At 46.5% G+C, this 21,444-nt stretch overlaps 1 protein-coding gene across 2 annotated transcripts in view; it reads left to right on the top strand.

The window, feature by feature from the left end:
* Positions 1 to 20,893, top strand: part of PPP4R2 (protein phosphatase 4 regulatory subunit 2) — a 79,401-nt gene extending 58,508 nt beyond the window's left edge. The window contains exons 4-9 of one of the 2 annotated variants that reach the window (XR_010187002.1): positions 69 to 106; positions 1,544 to 1,618; positions 2,235 to 2,378; positions 3,222 to 3,475; positions 18,919 to 19,455; positions 20,526 to 20,893. Coding sequence is in view for 1 of the 2 variants with exons in the window: in XM_063941030.1 (XP_063797100.1) it covers positions 69 to 106; positions 1,544 to 1,618; positions 2,235 to 2,378; positions 3,222 to 3,475; positions 18,919 to 19,229 (822 nt within the window). In the remaining variant the exon portion in view is untranslated. Of the gene's footprint in view, positions 1 to 68; positions 107 to 1,543; positions 1,619 to 2,234; positions 2,379 to 3,221; positions 3,476 to 18,918 lie in introns of both variants that reach the window. The other variant, XM_063941030.1, reaches the window with a different exon arrangement.
* The last annotated feature ends 551 nt before the right edge of the window (positions 20,894 to 21,444 follow it).

Raw genomic sequence — 21,444 nt, 5'->3', positions numbered from 1 at the left:
TGGACTGACGGTGTTGCCTGGTGGCCTCCCTGCTGAGGATTTACTGAGTGTTTTTTTGTCTCTTGCAGAACGTCATGGTTGTCAGCTGTGTGTATCCCACGTTTGAGTGAGTATGACGCATTCAAGTTAAACTTACAAGCATCTTGTTACACGCATGACTGGTAGTAATATCATTCACAAGGTGAAATAGTGAGATTCATGTTGGGAAAGGGGCGTGACTGTTGGTTTCGTACCAGTGCTCTGCCACTCTTGTGTGGTTGCTCCGTTGGTGTACAGCACAAAGTGGGCACAGTCACCTGACCGTGTACTCCTAACATTGTACTAATATAAATGGCGGGCTGATGTAAAAAGGACATTTTTATGAGCATTTGTTTTCCTGGATTCCAATCTTTATGTGGTAACTGTATTGGCCTGCAAACTGCAGACATTGGCGTGTTCCCGGCGTGTCCGTCCCCGTGTTTCAAAGTAGCATTCATTTAAAAAAGGCAAAAACAGTTTTGCTTTTGCCTTTTTAAATGAGTGCTACTTTAAAACATTCAGCAGACTTGCCGGGAATACGCAATGCCTGCAGTATATATTTATACTAGTAAAGGGACCTGGCATATGTCCTCCTGCTGCCCCTGTGCTGGGCACACACTGGAGCAATGTGCATCTAGCCGATGTGACGGACCAACATATCAGAACCTGGGTACACATTGAGCGATCACTGTTCCGTCCTTTGTTAGCATACCTATGTCGCTAGCAATCAAGGCCACCCGCATATTGGGCATACACACTGCCCAGTATACACAGATGTGAGCGATATGTTGGTGCGATCCACCGGATTGGACGGCATACCGCTCAGTGTGTACCCAGCCTTACCCTTCCCAATGCAGATCAGTCAGGTCCTTGCTAAGATCTGTTCTGGCTGGCTGCAGTGGGAGCCTACTGCGTAAGCATGTAAGAGACAATCTTGTCATGCTGATGCTGCATGTGTTATCTGTGAGCTAAATGCAACAGTTCTCAGGCACAGAGCTAGGACTGCAGTCACCGGGCCCAGCAACATGGGGACAATCTGTATATGTATATCTCCTTCATCCACTAGGGGGCACCGGAGTGCTCTTTACAGCGATTTGTATGTCCGAAAAGACAGCGCTGCCAGTCCCTCCTTAAAGGAGGCATCGGACTGTAAATTACAAAATGAATGTCCTTTTAATTTCCTCTCCGATGCCTCCTTTAAGGAGGGACTGGCAGCACTGTCTTTTCGGACAGACAGGAGTAAAAAGAACTCCAGTGTCCCTTGTGAAATCAGAGAAAGGGATTTACCGATAAGTACCAAAATCCTGCTTTTGGCCTGTCTGCTTCATTTGTGACAGTCTATCCGGATTTGTGTATAGCAGCAAGTCAGCGATTGGCTAATAAGCAGTCTCAGACATTTGTTGTTTTCAAGTTGTGTGGTTGTTTTTTGTTTTATTTTTTTCTTGTGTGTGTTTGTTTTATTTATTTTTTATTTATTTTTTTACAAGCAAAACTGATTGATTAAGTACAATCCATTATCTCCTAGGAAAAACAATTCAAGCAGCCTAAATCGTATGAATGGTGTGATGTTCCCTGGAAACTCCCAAAGTTACACGGACAGGTAAGAGTATATGCTGGGCATGACGACTGATATTACATAGAGGTGTATGTCATCTATTTCATTATGGATTCTTATTCATTACTTCCAGCAATTTAAAATAGGGTTGGAGAGAAAAACAAACGTTTATTTAAAAAAAAAAAAAAAATGTTATTAGGCTTTGATTTTATTTTACATCTTTAAATCAAATTTTTACAGCTTATTTCTATTACATCTGAATATGTGTAGATTAAACATATTAATACATACACTTGGAGGTAGATGACATTGAAAATTAGAACAAGTTAATGTTAAGCATTAGTCCTACTTATTACTTCTTATAATTAAATAAATCTGAACAGTAATAAAAATGGAAAATGCAAAGGCACTTTTCTGAGAAACACAGACCGAGCAGTTAAGCATTAGCACTGGGCATGCCACTGGCATTTTCAGTAAAAACACTAGTGTGTTTTTTTGGTTTTGCTTTTGGTATCAGGCGCTGAGCCTGTAGCTGCAGCATAATACAAAAAAAGTGTTAAAAACAAACAAACAAACAAACCCATTTGATTTAAACTAAGGGGGTTTAAAACAGCCAACCCTGTTTTAAAACAAAGCAAAAACATCATAATTTGTCTTTCAGATCAAACATTAACGGCCCAGGAACCCCAAGACCTCTGAGCAGACCGAAGCTTTCGCTCTCGTCGAGCCCCATGACCACAAACGGTTTACCTGATGGTGCTGAGAATAAGGACTCTGATGTACTACAGAAAGACAAGACTCACAGGTTATCTATCACTTTAAACTGTCATGAGAGTAAGCACTTTTCTTAGGCCCTGGGATTAATCTCCAGAGAAGTTGCGTGAAGGGATGAGTATCCCCAAATGAGACGATGAATGGTCCTTTTAGTGCGGGACGTTACCTGTTTCTCGTGTTTGGTGAACATGAGAAGTAAGCGACAGAGTGGCGTACTCTATCGTGCCTCTGGGCTTACTGAGTAGCTTTGCTCTTGATCAGGAATTCCCTGTTCATATATTTACCCAAGCCCTCTTATATTTGAGCATGTTCCCCATTGCCACTCTATGCCTTTGTTTGTAAGAGTGCATCTTGCAGAGAGAGGATTTGAAGACAAGTAATGCTGCTCTATCCTCCTTTGTTTTCCACTCCCGCACCAGTGGTTAATTACCTTATTTACATTAATACTTGTTGCATACATAACGGATTGTGCTTCAGAGAATGGCACTAGTTGCTCATTTCCATTCAGATTCATAATTTGACCTTCCTAGGCCTCAGCCTGGCCATTTGCATCCAGGACACATTTTAAGCCTTAATTACAGAGTACTAAATGAAGTAAACCCAAGCTGAATTCATTAGTAGAGGTCAAATGAGCACAAAGAAATATAGAAATATCCTAAATATGGATAGCAGATTCTTATTTGGGAATACTTCCTGTGTGTGCTTAGTCTGTTTCTTGCTGTCCTGGAATAGCACTGTGAACCCGCTAGTTACAGATCAGAGAGTGACTCCGCAGCATTGCTCAGCTAGAATGTTACTCTATGACCTTACCACTGTTGGTGGTACATTTCCATATCGTGTTTTTTTTTGTAATTTTTTTTTTTCTCACTGGCAGTGATTCCCTATCTCCCGATGAAAGTTCTCCACCAAGTACTGTAAAGAACAAGCACTTGGAGGAAGACCCGGCAGAAGAGCACGAAGTGAAGAGACTGAAATTCGACACGGAAGACGAGGAAGAGGAGCATTCTGACCAGCTTGACTCCTCATCCAGCCAGTCTTCCAGTGACATGACTGATGACGCAGAAGCTCCATCTACAACTGCGGAGAAAGAAGAAGAAGACAGCGATACGGAGCATGCTGCAGAAGAAGGTGGGAGTCTCCCAGGCCTAGGTTTCCTTGTCTATAAAGGAGTTAAATATCAGGTGGCCATAGTTGCAAAGTTGGTGCCGCCTGATTCGGGCCCTAAACAGCCATATGGAACGGTTACATCTTTATTCTGGAAATGTAGTATCGACTCTAGATGGTTGATTGGTATGTCACCCAGTGCATGCTGGGATGTCGTTTTCCAGTGGTTGGCGAACCACTGGGTGCCGGTCTCTGGTATAGATGATGCAAGAGACTTATACCCCTTTCACATCGCACTAAAAACCTGGTATCGACACGGCATATTGCCGTGTCGAAACGGGTCCGTGTGCGATGTGAAAGGTCCTTTGGTGAATTAGCGGGTCGCCTGACCCGATAATTCAACCCGGTAAAAAAGAAGGGTTATTACCGGGTTGATTACCGGGTCAGGCGCAGTGTGAATGGGAGCCATTCCGATGCGATGCGGCTCCCATTCACAGCATAGGGAGAGGCAGCGCAGGAGATGAGCTCATCTCCCGGCGCCGCCTCCACCCCTGCTGCTGCTGCGCCCTCCGCTGCTATTGCAACCAACCCGTTATATTGCCGGGTCGGAAAGCCAGCAACGGAGCTCAAATGCCGGATCCCACCCGATAAGTACACGTTTCTCTTACCGGGTAGGATCCGGCATTTGCTATCTGAATGCAGCATAAGTGGAACATGTACTAAGAAGTGATAAAAGTGGAGGTGTGCCAGTGGAAAAGTTGCCCATGGCAACCAATCAGCATCGACGTAACATTTATAATTTGCATAATTTTATAAGTATACAGAGCAGCTGATTGGTTGCCTTGGGCAGCTTCTCCACTTTTATCGCTGCTTAGTACATGTCCCCCCTTTATGCAGATTAAACCCATACCATGTATATTCCAAATCCAAGGCTGTAAATGAAGAGCAAGAATGGCAACTTAGTTTACAAAGGCCAAAATTCACATTTACAAATATACATTGGTAAATGTATATTCAGATCTGATGTACGTTACATGAAAATACTAAACTATGCACTAGATCAGGCATGTCCAAACTGCGGCCCTCCAGCTGTTGAGAAACTACACATCCCAGCATGCCCTGACAGCTTTAGCATTCTCTGATAGCAAAACTGTGCCAGAGCATGCTGGGATATGTAGTTTCACAACAGCTGGAGGGCCGCAGTTTGGACATGCCTGCAATAGATCCTATAGGTTCTCAGACTATGGTACGTTAACCGCAAGGTGGGTCATTCAGATTATGGATACATAATTTTTGGATTCCACTGAATGTAACCTTTAAATTAGTAAAGAAAAAAGCTCAGAATAATATTTCTGCAGCGGGGAATACCGGATTCCACAGGGAATAACATTGGGGTGTAGCGTTGGATCTTGATCTGAGGCACCAACAGGCTAAAGCTTTGACTGTTCCCAGGATGCATTGCACCGCCTCCTCTATAGCCCCGCCTCCAGGCACTCAAGCTCAGTTTGTAAGTTGGTGCCTGCAGTGCAGGTCACTAACAGGTGGGGCTGCTCCAGGCAACCCTGAAAATAGCTTTTTCTAAGACTTCAGAAGACTCCTAAAAGAATACTAAGCAACTCAATGGGGGGGAGGGGGGAGAATTGTTTTACGGGTTCAATTAATTTGTCCCGCCCAGCGGTGACTAGTGCTGCTTGTGTGCACGTTAGTACCGGGTTTAGCTGTGCAAAGCAAGTAAACCAGTCTAAAGCACCGCTTTGGGTGCCCAAAGTGCCAATTCATCACACATTCTGGCTCACGCCTCAGGAGGCTGCGATCTGAAAAATGCCCCCCCCCACACACAGCTGTTCGCATACAAACAGAGCAACAATTGCATTTCTCCATTCAGCGCCATCTAGTGGCAGCCTTGGGGTGAAACAAATGAATCGCTCCCCAATGTGTATTTAAATGTTTGAATAAGGAGATTTATGGTAGACTTACCATTGTTAAATCTCTTTCTGCGAGGTACACTGGTTTGCACAGGGAATAACATCGGGGTGTAGAGGCACCAACAGGCTAAAGCTTTGACTGTTCCCAGGATGCATTGCACCGCCTCCTCTATAGCCCCGCCTCCAGGCACTGGAGCTCAGTTTGTAAGTTGGTGCCTGCAGTGCAGGTCACTAACAGGTGGGGCTGCTCCAGGCAACCCTGAAAATAGCTTTTTCTCTATCGTCCTAGTGGATGCTGGGGTTCCTGAAAGGACCATGGGGAATAGCGGCTCCGCAGGAGACAGGGCACAAAAAGTAAAGCTTTACGATCAGGTGGTGTGTACTGGCTCCTCCCCCTATGACCCTCCTCCAAGCCTCAGTTAGATTTTTGTGCCCGGCCGAGAAGGGTGCAATCTAGGTGGCTCTCCTAAAGAGCTGCTTAGAAAAGTTTAGCTTAGGTTTTTTATTTTACAGTGAGTCCTGCTGGCAACAGGATCACTGCAACGAGGGACTTAGGGGAGAAGAAGTGAACTCACCTGCGTGCAGGATGGATTGGCTTCTTGGCTACTGGACATTAGCTCCAGAGGGACGATCACAGGTACAGCCTGGATGGTCACCGGAGCCTCGCCGCCGGCCCCCTTGCAGATGCTGAAACGAGAAGAGGTCCAGAATCGGCGGCAGAAGACTCCTCAGTCTTCTTAAGGTAGCGCACAGCACTGCAGCTGTGCGCCATTTTCCTCTCCGCACACTTCACACGGCAGTCACTGAGGGTGCAGGGCGCTGGGAGGGGGGCGCCCTGGGAGGCAAATGAAAACCTATTTTGGCTAAAAATACCTCACATATAGCCTCCGGGGGCTATATGGAGATATTTAACCCCTGCCAGAATCCACTAAAGAGCGGGAGACGAGCCCGCCGAAAAAGGGGCGGGGCCTATCTCCTCAGCACACAGCGCCATTTTCCTCACACAGCTCCGCTGGTCAGGAAGGCTCCCAGGCTCTCCCCTGCACTGCACTACAGAAACAGGGTAAAACAAGAGAGGGGGGGCAAAATTGTGGCAAAATTATATTATTAAAGCAGCTATACAGGGAGCACTTATTATAAGGCTATCCCTGTCATATATAGCGCTTTTTTGGTGTGTGCTGGCAAACTCTCCCTCTGTCTCCCCAAAGGGCTAGTGGGGTCCTGTCTTCTTTAAGAGCATTCCCTGTGTGTCTGCTGTGGGTCGGTACGTGTGTGTCGACATGTATGAGGACGATATTGGTGTGGAGGCGGAGCAATTGCCAAATATGGGGATGTCACCCCCTAGGGGGTCGACACCAGAATGGATGCCTTTATTTATGGAATTACGGGATAGTGTCAACACGCTAAAGCAGTCGTTTGACGACATGAGACGGCCGGACAATCAATTAGCACCTGTCCAGGCGCCTCAAACACCGTCAGGGGCTGTAAAACGCCCTTTGCCTCAGTCGGTCGACACAGACCCAGACACAGGCACTGATTCCAGTGGCGACGGTGATGAATCAACCGTATTTTCCAGTAGGGCCACACGTTATATGATTTTGGCAATGAAGGAGGCGTTACATATTGCTGATACTACAGGTACCACAAAACAGGGTATTATGTGGGGTGTGAAAAAACTACCTATAGTTTTTCCTGAATCAGATGAATTAAATGAGGTGTGTGATGAAGCGTGGGTTGCCCCCGATAAAAAAAAATGCTAATTTCAAAGAAGTTATTGGCTTTATACCCTTTCCCGCCAGAGGTTAGGGCGCGCTGGGAAACACCTCCTAGGGTGGACAAGGCGCTCACACGCTTATCAAAACAAGTGGCGTTACCCTCTCCTGAGACGGCCGCACTTAAAGATCCAGCAGATAGGAGGATGGAAAATATCCAAAAAAGTATATACACACATACAGGTGTTATACTACGACCAGCTATAGCGACAGCCTGGATGTGCAGTGCTGGGGTAGCTTGGTCAGAGTCCCTGATTGAAAATATTGATACCCTGGATAGGGACAATGTTTTACTGTCTTTAGAGCAAATAAAGGATGCATTTCTTTATATGCGTGATGCACAGAGGGATATTTGCACACTGGCATCACGGGTAAGTGCTATGTCCATTTCGGCCAGAAGAAGTTTATGGACGCGACAGTGGTCAGGTGATGCGGACTCAAAACGGCATATGGAAGTTTTGCCGTATAAAGGGGAGGAGTTATTTGGTGTCGGTCTATCGGATTTGGTGGCCACGGCTACAGCCGGGAAATCCACCTTTTTACCTCAAGTCACTCCCCAACAGAAAAAGACACCGACTTTTCAACCGCAGCCCTTTCGTTCCTTTAAAAACAAGAGAGCAAAGGGATATTCATATCTGCCACGAGGCAGAGGAAGGGGGAAGAGACTGCAACAGGCAGCTCCTTCCCAGGAACAGAAGCCCTCCCCCGCTTCTACAAAAGCCTCAGCATGACGCTGGGGCTTCTCAAGCGGACTCGGGGGCGGTGGGGGGTCGTCTCAAGAATTTCAGCGCGCAGTGGGCTCACTCGCTGGTAGATCCCTGGATCCTGCAGATAATATCTCAGGGGTACAGGTTGGAACTAGAGACGGATCCACCTCGCCGTTTCCTGAAGTCTGCTTTACCAACGTCCCCCTCCGACAGGGTGACGGTCTTGGAAGCCATTCACAAGCTGTACTCTCAGCAGGTGATAGTCAAGGTACCTCTTTTACAACAAGGAAAGGGGTATTATTCCACTCTATTTGTGGTACCGAAGCCGGATGGCTCGGTAAGACCTTTTCTAAATCTGAAATCCTTGAACCTGTACATAAAGAAGTTCAAGTTCAAGATGGAGTCACTCAGAGCAGTGATAGCGAACCTGGAAGAAGGGGACTTTATGGTATCCTTGGACATCAAGGATGCGTATCTCCACGTTCCAATTTACCCCTCACACCAGGGGTACCTCAGGTTCGTTGTACAGAACTGTCACTATCAGTTTCAGACGCTGCCGTTTGGATTGTCCACGGCACCTCGGGTCTTTACCAAGGTAATGGCCGAGATGATGATTCTTCTTCGAAGAAAAGGCGTATTAATTATCCCATACTTGGACGATCTCCTAATAAGGGCAAGGTCCAGAGAACAGCTAGAGATGGGATTAGCACTGTCTCAAGAAGTGCTAAAACAGCACGGGTGGATTCTGAATATTCCAAAATCCCAGTTAATTCCGACAACACGTCTGCTGTTCCTAGGGATGATTCTGGACACTGTTCAGAAAAAGGTTTTTCTCCCGGAGGAAAAAGCCAAGGAGTTATCCGAACTTGTCAGGAACCTCCTTAAAACCAGGAAAGGTGTCTGTACATCAATGCACAAGAGTCCTGGGAAAAATGGTGGCTTCTTACGAAGCAATTCCATTCGGCAGATTCCACGCAAGAATTTTCCAGAGGGATCTGTTGGACAAATGGTCAGGGTCGCATCTTCAGATGCACCAGCGGATAACCCTGTCTCCAAGGACAAGGGTATCTCTTCTGTGGTGGTTGCAGAGTGCTCATCTATTGGAGGGCCGCAGATTCGGCATACAGGATTGGATCCTGGTGACCACGGACGCCAGCCTGAGAGGCTGGGGAGCAGTCACACAAGGAAGAAACTTCCAGGGCGTGTGGTCGAGCCTGGAAACGTCTCTTCACATAAACATTCTGGAACTAAGAGCAATCTACAATGCTCTAAGCCAGGCAGAACCTCTGCTTCAAGGAAAACCGGTGTTGATCCAGTCGGACAACATCACGGCAGTCGCCCATGTGAACAGACAGGGCGGCACAAGAAGCAGGAGTGCAATGGCAGAAGCTGCAAGGATTCTTCGCTGGGCAGAGAATCATGTGATAGCACTGTCAGCAGTGTTCATCCCGGGAGTGGACAACTGGGAAGCAGACTTCCTCAGCAGACACGACCTTCACCCGGGAGAGTGGGGTCTTCATCCAGAAGTTTTCCACATGCTGGTAACCCGTTGGGAAAGACCAATGGTGGACATGATGGCGTCTCGCCTCAACAAAAAACTGGACAGGTATTGCGCCAGGTCAAGAGATCCGCAGGCAATAGCTGTGGACGCGCTGGTAACGCCTTGGGTGTACCAGTCGGTGTATGTGTTTCCTCCTCTGCCTCTCATACCAAAAGTATTGAGAATTATACGGCAAAGAGGCGTAAGAACGATACTAGTGGTTCCGGATTGGCCAAGAAGGACTTGGTACCCGGAACTTCAAGAGATGATCACGGAAGATCCGTGGCCTCTACCTCTGGGAAGGGACTTGCTTCAGCAGGGTCCCTGTCTGTTTCAAGACTTACCGCGGCTGCGTTTGACGGCATGGCGGTTGAACGCCGGATCCTAAAGGAAAAAGGCATGCCGGAAGAAGTCATTCCTACTTTGATTAAAGCAAGGAAGGAAGTAACCGCGCAACATTATCACCGCATTTGGCGAAAATATGTTGCGTGGTGCGAGGATCGGAGTGCTCCGACGGAGGAATTTCAACTGGGTCGATTCCTACATTTCCTGCAATCAGGATTGTCTATGGGTCTCAAATTGGGATCTATTAAGGTTCAAATTTCGGCCCTGTCGATTTTCTTCCAGAAAGAATTGGCTTCAGTTCCTGAAGTCCAGACTTTTGTTAAGGGAGTGCTGCATATACAGCCCCCTGTGGTGCCTCCAGTGGCACCGTGGGATCTCAATGTTGTTTTGGACTTTCTCAAATCTCATTGGTTTGAACCACTAAAAACTGTGGATTTGAAATATCTCACATGGAAAGTGACCATGCTACTAGCCCTGGCTTCGGCCAGGAGAGTGTCAGAACTGGCAGCTTTATCTTACAAAAGCCCATATCTGATTTTCCATTCGGACAGGGCAGAACTGCGGACTCGTCCGCATTTTCTCCCTAAGGTGGTGTCAGCATTTCATCTGAACCAGCCTATTGTAGTGCCTGCGGCTACAAGCGACTTGGAGGACTCCAAGTTGTTGGACGTTGTCAGAGCTTTAAAAATATACATTTCAAGGACAGCTGGAGTCAGGAAATCTGAATCACTGTTTATACTATATGCTCCCAACAAGTTGGGCGCTCCTGCGTCTAAGCAGACTATTGCTCGCTGGATTTGTAGTACGATTCAGCTTGCACATTCTGTGGCAGGCCTGCCACAGCCAAAATCGGTAAAAGCCCACTCCACAAGGAAGGTGGGTTCTTCTTGGGCGGCTGCCCGAGGGGTCTCGGCATTACAACTCTGCCGAGCGGCTACGTGGTCGGGGGAGAACACGTTTGTAAAATTCTACAAATTTGATACCCTGGCTAAGGAGGACCTGGAGTTCTCTCATTCGGTGCTGCAGAGTCATCCGCACTCTCCCGCCCATTTGGGAGCTTTGGTATAATCCCCATGGTCCTTTCAGGAACCCCAGCATCCACTAGGACGATAGAGAAAATAAGAATTTACTTACCGATAATTCTATTTCTCGGAGTCCGTAGTGGATGCTGGGCGCCCATCCCAAGTGCGGATTATCTGCAATAATTGTACATAGTTATTGTTACCTAATTCGGGTTATTGTTGTAGGGAGCCATCTTTCAGAGGCTCCTCTGTTATCATACTGTTAACTGGGTTTAGATCACAGGTTGTACGGTGTGATTGGTGTGGCTGGTATGAGTCTTACCCGGGATTCATAAATCCTTCCTTATTGTGTACGCTCGTCCGGGCACAGTATCCTAACTGAGGCTTGGAGGAGGGTCATAGGGGGAGGAGCCAGTACACACCACCTGATCGTAAAGCTTTACTTTTTGTGCCCTGTCTCCTGCGGAGCCGCTATTCCCCATGGTCCTTTCAGGAACCCCAGCATCCACTACGGACTCCGAGAAATAGAATTATCGGTAAGTAAATTCTTATTTTAGAAGACTTCAAGGGTCACAGCACTAGTAATGTCAGTCGGATATTCTGTGTTGTGACTCCACCACCCTCTGCAGCGCTGCATACTCCCGCGTCCTGGTTGCCGGGTACTTGCAGCGGAGGCTCTCCGGTTCCCATCAGGCACACACACCACTGCTGCTTTCCTGGATCGCGTGGCTGCACTCTAGGGAGGAGGTAAGAGGGTCCCCCAGAATCGGACCCGCTGAAATCGTGGTCCGGTCGCGGTCTTAGGAGACGGACCGCGACGCTGGCATGGACACTGTGGCCGGGCAGGGATCCCACTATATCCACCAGGGCTTGGGGCACAGGTCAGATTTGTTAAAATCCTTCCTTCTATATTAGGCCTCACAGTACCCGGTGGTGAAGACCAGCACAGGGGATAAGGCTCTGATCTGTAGCCCCTCCTTCAGCTCCAGGCGCTATCTACTGCTGGTGTTCCCGCCCCGGAGCTGCTTCTCTTTCTCACTTCCTGTCGGCGTTTGGGCGCCATTTTGGCTAGATCTGCGCTGATCTCCATGACTGCTGGGCACTGTCTCCTCTGCAAAGCCGCCTGCATCATCAGCGCTGTGCATTTACAGACTCTTAAGTATTCTACATGTCATTTTAGACAGTGTTAGTTAAGAACAAGTGTACTGCTATCTGAATATTTAGTACAAGTATTCTGTGGTATACATCCAGTAGTTACTGTACATTGTTATATTCATAGTCCTATATTGCTATATGTGATTTGACTAGCCCAGTGCAGTTTTATTGTTTATATGTAATAATTTCTGCATTGTACATGTGACTGAGTGTGCCTGTAGCTGAGTGGGTCTCCATTTTGTGTATCCCACCTCTTGCTATCACTATATTCTGTACCCTGGGGGACAAGGTGCGTCGGGGGTTCATTAGTCATATAGTGCTACACAGCATATACAGTTTCTGGTTTATTTTCCGTGTTTTCAGTCACCTCATGCTGCTTAAATCGTCTGTTGTGCTCTGTATTTACGGACACATAACTCAGGGGGTTATTTGCTGGTATTATATTTGTCTGGCTATATTGTACTGTTACGTCCTAGGGCTACATTTACAATGCCTGCCACACAGGATGGGAAATCCGCGGACGCTTGTGCATCATGCAGCGCTAGTGCCATGGATTTAACTGAGGGGGAAGGTTTAATTGATGGTTCAGGCACTGAGTGCCATACGCCTTCCAATCGACCCGCAACTGTTGTGGCTAATCAGGAACTACCGTGGGCAGCATTCTCAAATATGCTGAATACACTTGTGACACGTCTTGCGCCACCTGTAGGGCCTCCTGTGTCATTTCAGCCACATATTGTACCTGTAGTTCATCTACCTTGGGCGGATACCCTGTCTACCCAACTGCAACAATTTAATCAGTCTCTGGTTAGACAAAAGCCTGCCCCACACCCTACAGGGGCCATCCAAGCGGGCAATTTCCTCCTCACAATCCACAAATATTTCGGTTAATTCTTCTGATGAAGACGGGGAATATACTGATCCGTCAGACACTGATACAGTTGCTTCTGACAAGGATTCTATAACTCAGATTGATGTTTCTGACCTAGTGGAGGCTATCAGGCTGATTCTCCAAAGAGATGTTGAGATTTGAACCTACTACTGCATCGAAGAAACCTGACAAGTTCAAACGTCAGAAGGTTGCTAGCTCGTTATCCTATCCCTGCGGAGTTGAGTAACAAGTGGGAAACTCCACCGTCGGTGGACTCTCACGTCGCCTGTCTTTTGGTATCATCTACTCTGCCGGTCACCACCATCACTTCACTAAAGGAACGGATGGATAAGCGTGCGGACGGATGCCTGAAATCTGTTTACACTCTTACTGGTTCTGTACATAGACCCCACTATAGCAGCCTCCTGGGCCGCGAAAGGAATTGAAGCATGGGTTCAGGCAATTGAGGAGGAGCTACCTTAGGATTTTTCTGACACTGCCAGACAATACCTGTGTTATATCACTACAGCCTCCCAATATATACAGGAGGAGGCCTCTGAGGCAGGTGTAATGGCCGCCAAAGCGTCTACTACGTCTATATTGGCTTGCCGAATTTTGTGGTTAAGGTCCTGTAAGGTGGACCTGGATTCCAAAAAGACTTTGGAGGTTCTCCCTTTTAAGGGGGACATCCTATTTGGGGAGGATCTAAACAAGATTGTCACTGAATTGGCATCCGCTAAGACTGCGTGTCTCCCCATTACTAATCCCTCTGCTCTGAAGGCTGAGAACCGTTTTTTGTTCCTTTCGACTTACAGGGAAAGTGAAAGGTCAGACGTACACAAGACAGGCTCGTGCTTCCAAGAGCACTAAGCCCAAGCCTAAACAATCCTGGGGGACCCCAGGGTGGGAGGCCGACTTCTGCAGTTCGCCCAGGTCTAGTTAAAGATCACTTCGGACGCCTGGGTGCGGGAAGCCATCTCTCACGGGTACGCAATGTCTTTCCAGAGACGTTCCCCTCGCCAGTTCTGCCCAACGGTTATCCCTTCGGATCTGCTGAAAGCGCAGCCTCTACACTTGGTTGTGCAATCCCTCCTGGATACAGCAGTGGTAGTGCTGGTACATCTGCCCCAGAGAGGCAGGGGATACTATTCGACCCTGTTTCTAGTTCCTAAGCCAAATGAGTCCTATACTCAACCTCAAGTCATTGAACAAATTTGTGACAGTATCCAAATTCCAGATGGAAACGCTGCGCTCTGTTGTATTGGCCATGGAACCCGAAGACTATATGGTATCCCTGGACATACAGGATGCTTATATGCACATACCTATTGCCATATCGCATCAGCAATATCTGCGGTTTGCTATTGGCAACCTACATTACCAATTCCAGCCTCTGCCGTTTTGGACTGACCATGGCTCCTCGGATCTTCACTAAGGTAATGGCGGCTCATCTCCGCCGTCAAGGAATCAGGATCCTACCGTATCTGGACGATTTGCTGATCCTTGCGAACTCCCAAACTGTTCTCCTCAGTCATCTGGAACTGACGGTCCAGTTCCTACAAGCCCACGAGTGGCTCATCAACTGGAAAAAGTTCTCTCTGGTCCCTGCTCGGAGCATGGTGCACCTGGGAGCTCTACTGGACACACACAATCAGATTGTTTGTCTCCATCGAAAGTCCTGAAACTCCAGGACAAAATCAGATACTTCCTCTCTCGCCCAGGAGTGTCGATTAAACTCTGCAATGCAAGTACTAGGCCTCATGATGTTGGCTTTCGACATGGTGGAGTATGCTCCATTTCATTCACGCCCTTTACAGAGGTTGATCCTCTCCAAGTGGGATGGCTGGCCTCAGCGGATCAGGTCTCAAATAATCTCCTTGACTCCGGAGGTCCGTCTGTCACTGAGCTGGTGTCTACAGGACCGACAGTTGAGCCGGGGCTGGCCATTCTGGATCTCCAACTGGGTTTTGCTGACAACAGATGCCAGTTTGAGAGGTTGGGTCGCAGTGTTGGAGCAACACTCACCAGGGTCAGTGGACCAAGGAGGAGTCTCTCCTCCCCATAAACATTCTGGAAATAAGGGCAGTGTTCAATGCATTAACACTTGCCCTGCCTCTGGTACAGAACAGGCCTGTTCAGGTACGATCGGACAACGCCACCACGGTGGCGTACATAAATCATCAAGGTGGCACTCGAAGCCGCATGGCAATGCTGGAAGTATAAAAAATCCTCCAGTGGGCGGAACTCTCCATCTGCCAGCAATATCGGCAGTGTTCATTCCCTGAGTCCTCAACTGGGAAGCGGATTTTCTCAGTCGTCGGGACGTTCACGCCGGAGAGTGGAGTCTTTATCCGGAAGTCTTTCAACTCCTAGTAGACGAGTGGGGCCTACCAGATGTGGACCTGATGGCGTCTCGACACAATCACAAGGTTCCGGTCTTCGGATCAAGGTCAAGGGATCCTCAAGCAGCATTCGTGGACACACTGGCAATTCCATGGAACTTTCGTCTGCCATACTTGTTCCCTGAAGTGTCACTCCTACCCAGGGTACTACGGAAGTTCAAGCTCCAGCGTGGCCCAGACTGCATTGGTTCTCAGACCTGCAGGGTCTATCGATAGAGCACTCCTCTTCTACTTCCTCAACGCCCAGACCTCCTCATTCAGGGCCCTTGTGTCTACCCGGACCTGGCCAGACTGGCTTTGACGGCGTGGCTCTTGAAGCTTCACTCCTGAGAGCCAAAGGATTCTCTGAGGCGGTTATCCAAACCATGTTAAAGGCCCATAAACCGGTTTCTGCACGGATTTATTACAGGGTCTGGAATTCTTACTTCGCCTGGTGTGCTGCTAAGAATTATGATGCATGCAAGTTTAGTACTCCAAGACTTTTGGCATTCTTGCAACAAAGTCTGTATTTGGGACTTCGCCTGGCCTCCCGCAAGGTTCACATATCTGCCTTGTCGGTGTGGTTTCACAGGAAAATTGCGTGTCTCCCTGATGTTCATACATTCACTCAGGGTGTGTTACAGATTCAGCCTCCCTATGTCCCACCTGTGGCTCCATGGGATCTGTCTGTTGTCCTGAATGCCTGCAAAAGTCTCCATTTGAACCTCTTGAGATTGTGGACCTTAAATTACTCACAGCCAAGGTCCTGTTTTTATTGGCTATTTCCTCTGCTAGAAGGGTTTCGGACTTAGGAGCCTTTTCCTGTCGTCCACCCTTTCTGATATTTCATTGCGACTGGGCAGTTCTTCGAACTCGCCCAGGTTATCTTGCTAAGGTGGTGTCATCTTTCCACCTTAACCAAGAGATTCTGGTTCCGTCCTTCAACTCTTCTGGTTTGTCCTCCAAAGAAAAGTCTTTGGATGTGGTACGGGCTCTCCGTATCTACGTAGACAGGACTGCCTCTATCAGGAGGTTAGATACCCTGTTTGTACTTTTTGGTTTTCAAAAATGTGGCTGGCCTGCGAATAAGCAGACCTTGGACAGATGTATTAGAATGGTGATTGCACAAGCTTATGCGCAGACTGGACTTCCAGCTTCTGCTGCTATCAAAGCCCATTCTACTCGGTCGGTTGTACTTTCTTGGGCGGGCCGTCGTGGCGTGTCCGCAGAACAATTGTGCGAGCCGGCTATGTGGTCATCTATGAACACGTTCATCAGGTTCTAGGCCTTGGATTCTTCCGCCTCCCAGGATGCTTCCTTTGGACGCCAGGTTCTTGTACCCGCTACAGTGCGTCCCCTCCCAACTGCTTTAGGACATCCCCGATGTTATTCCCTGTGGAATACCAGTGTACCCCGCTGCAGAAAAGGAGATTTATGGTAGACTTACCATTGTTAAATCTCTCTCTGCGTGGTACACTGGCTTCCAAAGGACGCCCAACCTGACGCACTTAGCTTCTTTCGGTTTATAGGGCATTAGCCGCTGGTCCCTTCTCCTGCCGTGAGAATGTGGTTCTATGTGACTAACATCTACCGTCTCTTACCTGCTACTGCATTGGACTGGTTAACAAACCTGAGCTCCAGTGCCTGGAGGTGGGGTTATAGAGGAGGCGGTGCAATGCATCCTGGGAACAGTCAAAGCTTTAGCCTGTTGGTGCCTCTACACCCCGATGTTATTCCCTGTGCAAACCAGTGTACCTCGCAGAAAGAGATTTAACAATGGTAAGTCTACCATAAATCTCCTTATTCAAACATTTAAATGCACATTGGGGGGCGATTCATTTGTTTCACCCCAAGGCTGCCACTAGATGGCGCTGAATGGAGAAATGCAATTGTTGCTCTGTTTGTATGCGAACAGCTGTGTGTGTGTGTGGGGGGGGGGGGGCATTTTTCAGATCGCAGCCTCCTGAGGCGTGAGCCAGAATGTGTGCTGAATTGGCACTTTGGGCACCCAAAGCGGTGCTTTAGACTGGTTTACTTGCTTTGCACAGCTAAACCTGGTACTAACGTGCACACAAGCGGCACTAGTCACCGCTGGGCGGGACAAATTAATTGTGCCCGGAAAACAATTCTCCCCCCTATTGAGTTGCTTAGTATTCTTTTAGGAGTATCAGCTTTTAGTAAATTGACATATATTGGAGAGATGGTACCTGATAAACATTTCCCAACATATTCGGTTAATAAAGTTGAGTAATCCTTGTAAGGCACATCCCATTGCTTGCAGCTGGTGAAAAGGCAAAGATGAACATATCCGTTACTCCCCTTGAAACGCCTACATAGAGATCAGTGTATGTGAATCTGCGCTAGGCACTTCCATTATGGTGGAGGCTGTGCCTCTGTTGGTGAGGGTTTAGGCTGCTGCTTGTTTTCCATTCCAAACTTACACAGTAAAAGAACTTTTGTTGGCCAGCATAGAATATGCTGAAGGTTATAAAGGATGATGATTCTCATTCTCTTGGTCTAACTGTCACAACAGGTACACAGGTTTAGTTTTCTGACACAAGGGGCAAAATTACTGCGATTCGTGGTAATTTCGCCAAACACCTGATCAGTTGTCCGCGAAAACATCGGGATTTGGTTCCGAACCCCTGGGACAACCCACTGAATGACTAATTAGGCAATTAAAAGATTTTCATTTTTTTAGTTGCCCAATAATGACATGTCATTTTTGGGGTAAAAAAGTGAAAAATTATGGAAATTGGGGTACAAAGTATAGGACAAGTATATTTGGGTGCTTTATGAGTGGGACAAGTGTTTTAAAAAAAAAAAGGTGGAAATAGGAGTAATCTGTCTATCTGCACGTCTAAAAGTCCCCTAAAATGACCCAAAATATATACTTGTACCCATTTTTATGTACCCCAAGTTTAAGTTTAGCACTTATTTTGCTGAATTTTTTTTTTTCTTTCAATCATTTTTTTTTTTCCATTAAAAAAAAAAATGCATGTAACAGCCATTTGACCCAATTTAAGTAGCAGAAATATGTTTATTATAACCAATAATAAACTCATATACTGTTATCCGATGTTAGTTTAGTTTTTTTTTTTTTTTTTTGGGGGGGGGGGGGGGGGGGGGTACGGACAGATTTACCCATTTTTAATTTTCGCCACCAATTTTCACTACAATACCGTGTTTGCTAATTTGCATATGAATAGGGCAAATCAGGAGACCGCGCATACCCGTGAAAACAGACTTATCGTAGTTAAAACGGCATTCGTGGTAAATTGCCGCAATTTCGTGGCTAATTGAAACACCCACCACCACCGCCCCTCCTCCACAGTGTAGGATGATTTAGTTGATGTGTAATGTGGACGGAATATCACACCATCACACCTGTAGTGCCCTACCCTTTCTCCGCTCTCGGGCAACCCTGCTATTTTGGCAGACTCTCCTCATGTATTCCTTCTGAAGGCCTCTTCTGTGCCTCAGAACCCCCACCGTTACTTGTATACCCTGGAGAGAGATGCTAACATGGGAAGAGCAACTCTTCTTTCCAGATGCTGTCTACTGTATGCATCAGTGGTCTGGATTTGTGACCGGTGTGTCCAGTCAACTACTGCGTACATTGTACATCCCTGTCCTAAGTGCTGTGGACCAGGAGATGAGTACAGATAGTAGTCTATAGCATATGAGGCCTTGTTGAAATGTTGTCTTCATTCCGTTACCAGCTTTTCATTGTGCATCTTACATTGCAGAGTCTCTTATGACATCAGGCGAGTTTGCGGCCGAAGTGGAGGACAAGCAAACCAGCGATTCCTTAACCACCTGTGAAGATAACCCCGAGGAATCTCACCAAATGGAGGAATCGGAACAGACTGAGGAGCAGTGCGCTCTGCCAAGCGAGGAAGCCGACGACACCACCGCCACAGACAAAGCCGACACGGAGTGCAGTGAAACAGAGCACCCGGGAACTTTTGAAAAGTCCCCTGAAATCCCCACTGAGTCCCCTATGGAAAACAGCGAGGAGGCCACAGATGTAGCAGAGGAACCTATGGAACAAGACTAACTACACTGACACCTATAGACACAGTATTTTCCAGACAGTTCTGTTTTTACACTGTATACAAATTTTACCTAATAAAGTGGACCTTTTAGTTTTACAAAAGGCAGGTTGTGAAATGCAAACTTTTCTGGAATAGAAACTGCGATTTACTCCTCCGTTTCAGAACTGTGAACCTTTCCACCCTCCAGGTTCTGTTCGACGCTGAGTTCTTGGTTTGGTCAAATCAGTGGTCAGTATATAGACTCCTTTTTTTTTTTTTTTTTTATTATTATTATTTTGAAAGAGTTTTTAAACTGGAAGGTTATAATTTTGACAACCCTTTTTTCTTTTTTTCTTTTTTTTTCTTCTCAAGGTTTCCACGTTTTGGTTAAAAATTAAAATCAAATCTATATGGCGTCTCGTTCCTTTTTTATTTTTTTTATTTTTTTTTTCATTTGAAGATTGATTTTAATGAAACTTTAATCTTAGTTAAAACTTTTTTTTTCCCTATTTGTATAGGAACAAATGTTTCCTGTTGTCCCCACGCTTATTTCTTTGGCAGTGAATGTACTAGGATAGACCTCATCCAAACCTATACTAAAGTGTACCCACCGCTTAGTGCCAGTGGAGTCGGTCGTGTGTATTTGCAGAATCCGTTAGTGGAAAAGGCAGCCTAAGAATTCACTATAAACTCATGCCTTCACTAAGGCATGTGGCTCGATGAATTGCATTGTCGTGTACAGGTGACTGCCTTGGCATAGTTTAGGCTAGGGGTGGGCAACCTGTGGCACTCCGGCTGCTATGGGTTCCTGGTTTAGGCAAAAGGTGCACTTACAGCGTTTAAGACTCTCCTTCCGGAGTTACGAAGTTGCAAAGTTTAACATTCCAAGAGACTGAACCATTTTTTTTTTCCCCCTTCTGCATTAACTCTTTCTATAATATAAACGTGTTAATTTTTATTTATGAGAAAATGCGCTTAATAGCGACTGCGGTTGACAGTCGCTGGCAGGTTACAGGTAAGGGTAGCTACTTGCAAACCTGGTTTCAGAAACACTCAAAGGGTACTATATTTTTCTTTCATCGCTTGAGTTCAGAGATCTGTGACTACCAGAAGTTCTTGTTTCTTATCTAAGAATTATACTGATGTATGCAATTCCATTGCTACTTTGCTCAGCTGTATTGAGAGGTTCTATATTGACTTATGTACCTAGACTGAATGTCTGGCATTTTTTTGAGGTGCATTGAAAATACCATGATTTGTATAACATTTTTAAAGTGAACTGAATTTTTTTTTTTTTCTTCCCCTCCGCCTTTTGACAGCCAGTGATCGATAACATCTACGACCGGCTTTAAAGCACAATTATTGCTCTCAACATCACGCTGCATAGTTTCTGCGCGTCACAATTGCTGGCTGCCGTCTTTATACTGGTTTCTCCAACTTATAGCTTTTTGATATTTAGAATTTTTAAATTTCGGTAAAGTAGATTTTGTAGGATGTTAACGAGTGTTCACTGCCTTTGTGCAACGTTATCTAATTGTATAATTTTCTGTGTGTAAAACTGAATGCTTTGGGCTTTCAATACAGTATTCATATGAAGCAATAAATATTTATGTTATAAGTGATGGAGTACATTTTTATCAAAAATATGCACCTCAAAATAAAAATAGATAAATCCTAAATTGTAAAATGAGTGTAAGCTGCTTTTATCTTTTAAATAGGGTCCGTTCCCCACACAAAGCTGCATTGGTGGTCTGTGAAACTGCATGCAATGAGCGCAGCTGTGTTATGGACCGTCTCAGTATTTAAGAACGGAGCCCGTCAATCCACGGGCCGCTAGTCCTTTAGACTTGGAACAACGTGGTAGCTACCGTCAATGTATATAGGTAGGCTTGCCAATAATATCCCTTTCATTTGGAACATCTATAATTTACACAGGTTCTGTGGTCGATTTAAAACGGGTTGAAATGTAGGCTTGAATTTAGCCAGCCACAGAACCTGTGTAAATCACACGGATTAAAGGGATATTATGGCAAGCCTATATGTAGGTTTTGGATTATCTTTTATTTCTCTAACGTCCTAAGTGGATGCTGGGACTCCGTAAGGACCATGGGGAATAGCGGCTCCGCAGGAAACTGGGCACAAAAGTAAAAGCTTGAACTAGCTGGTGTGCACTGGCTCCTCCCCCTATGACCCTCCTCCAAGCCTCAGTTAGATTTTTGTGCCCGAACGAGAAGGGTG

The sequence above is a fragment of the Pseudophryne corroboree genome, chromosome 9 (genome assembly GCF_028390025.1).
Source record: "Pseudophryne corroboree isolate aPseCor3 chromosome 9, aPseCor3.hap2, whole genome shotgun sequence".
Classification (NCBI taxonomy): domain Eukaryota; kingdom Metazoa; phylum Chordata; class Amphibia; order Anura; family Myobatrachidae; genus Pseudophryne; species Pseudophryne corroboree.
The sequence above is the reverse complement of the archived record's forward strand: the minus strand, read 5'-3'. Positions and strand labels throughout refer to the sequence as shown.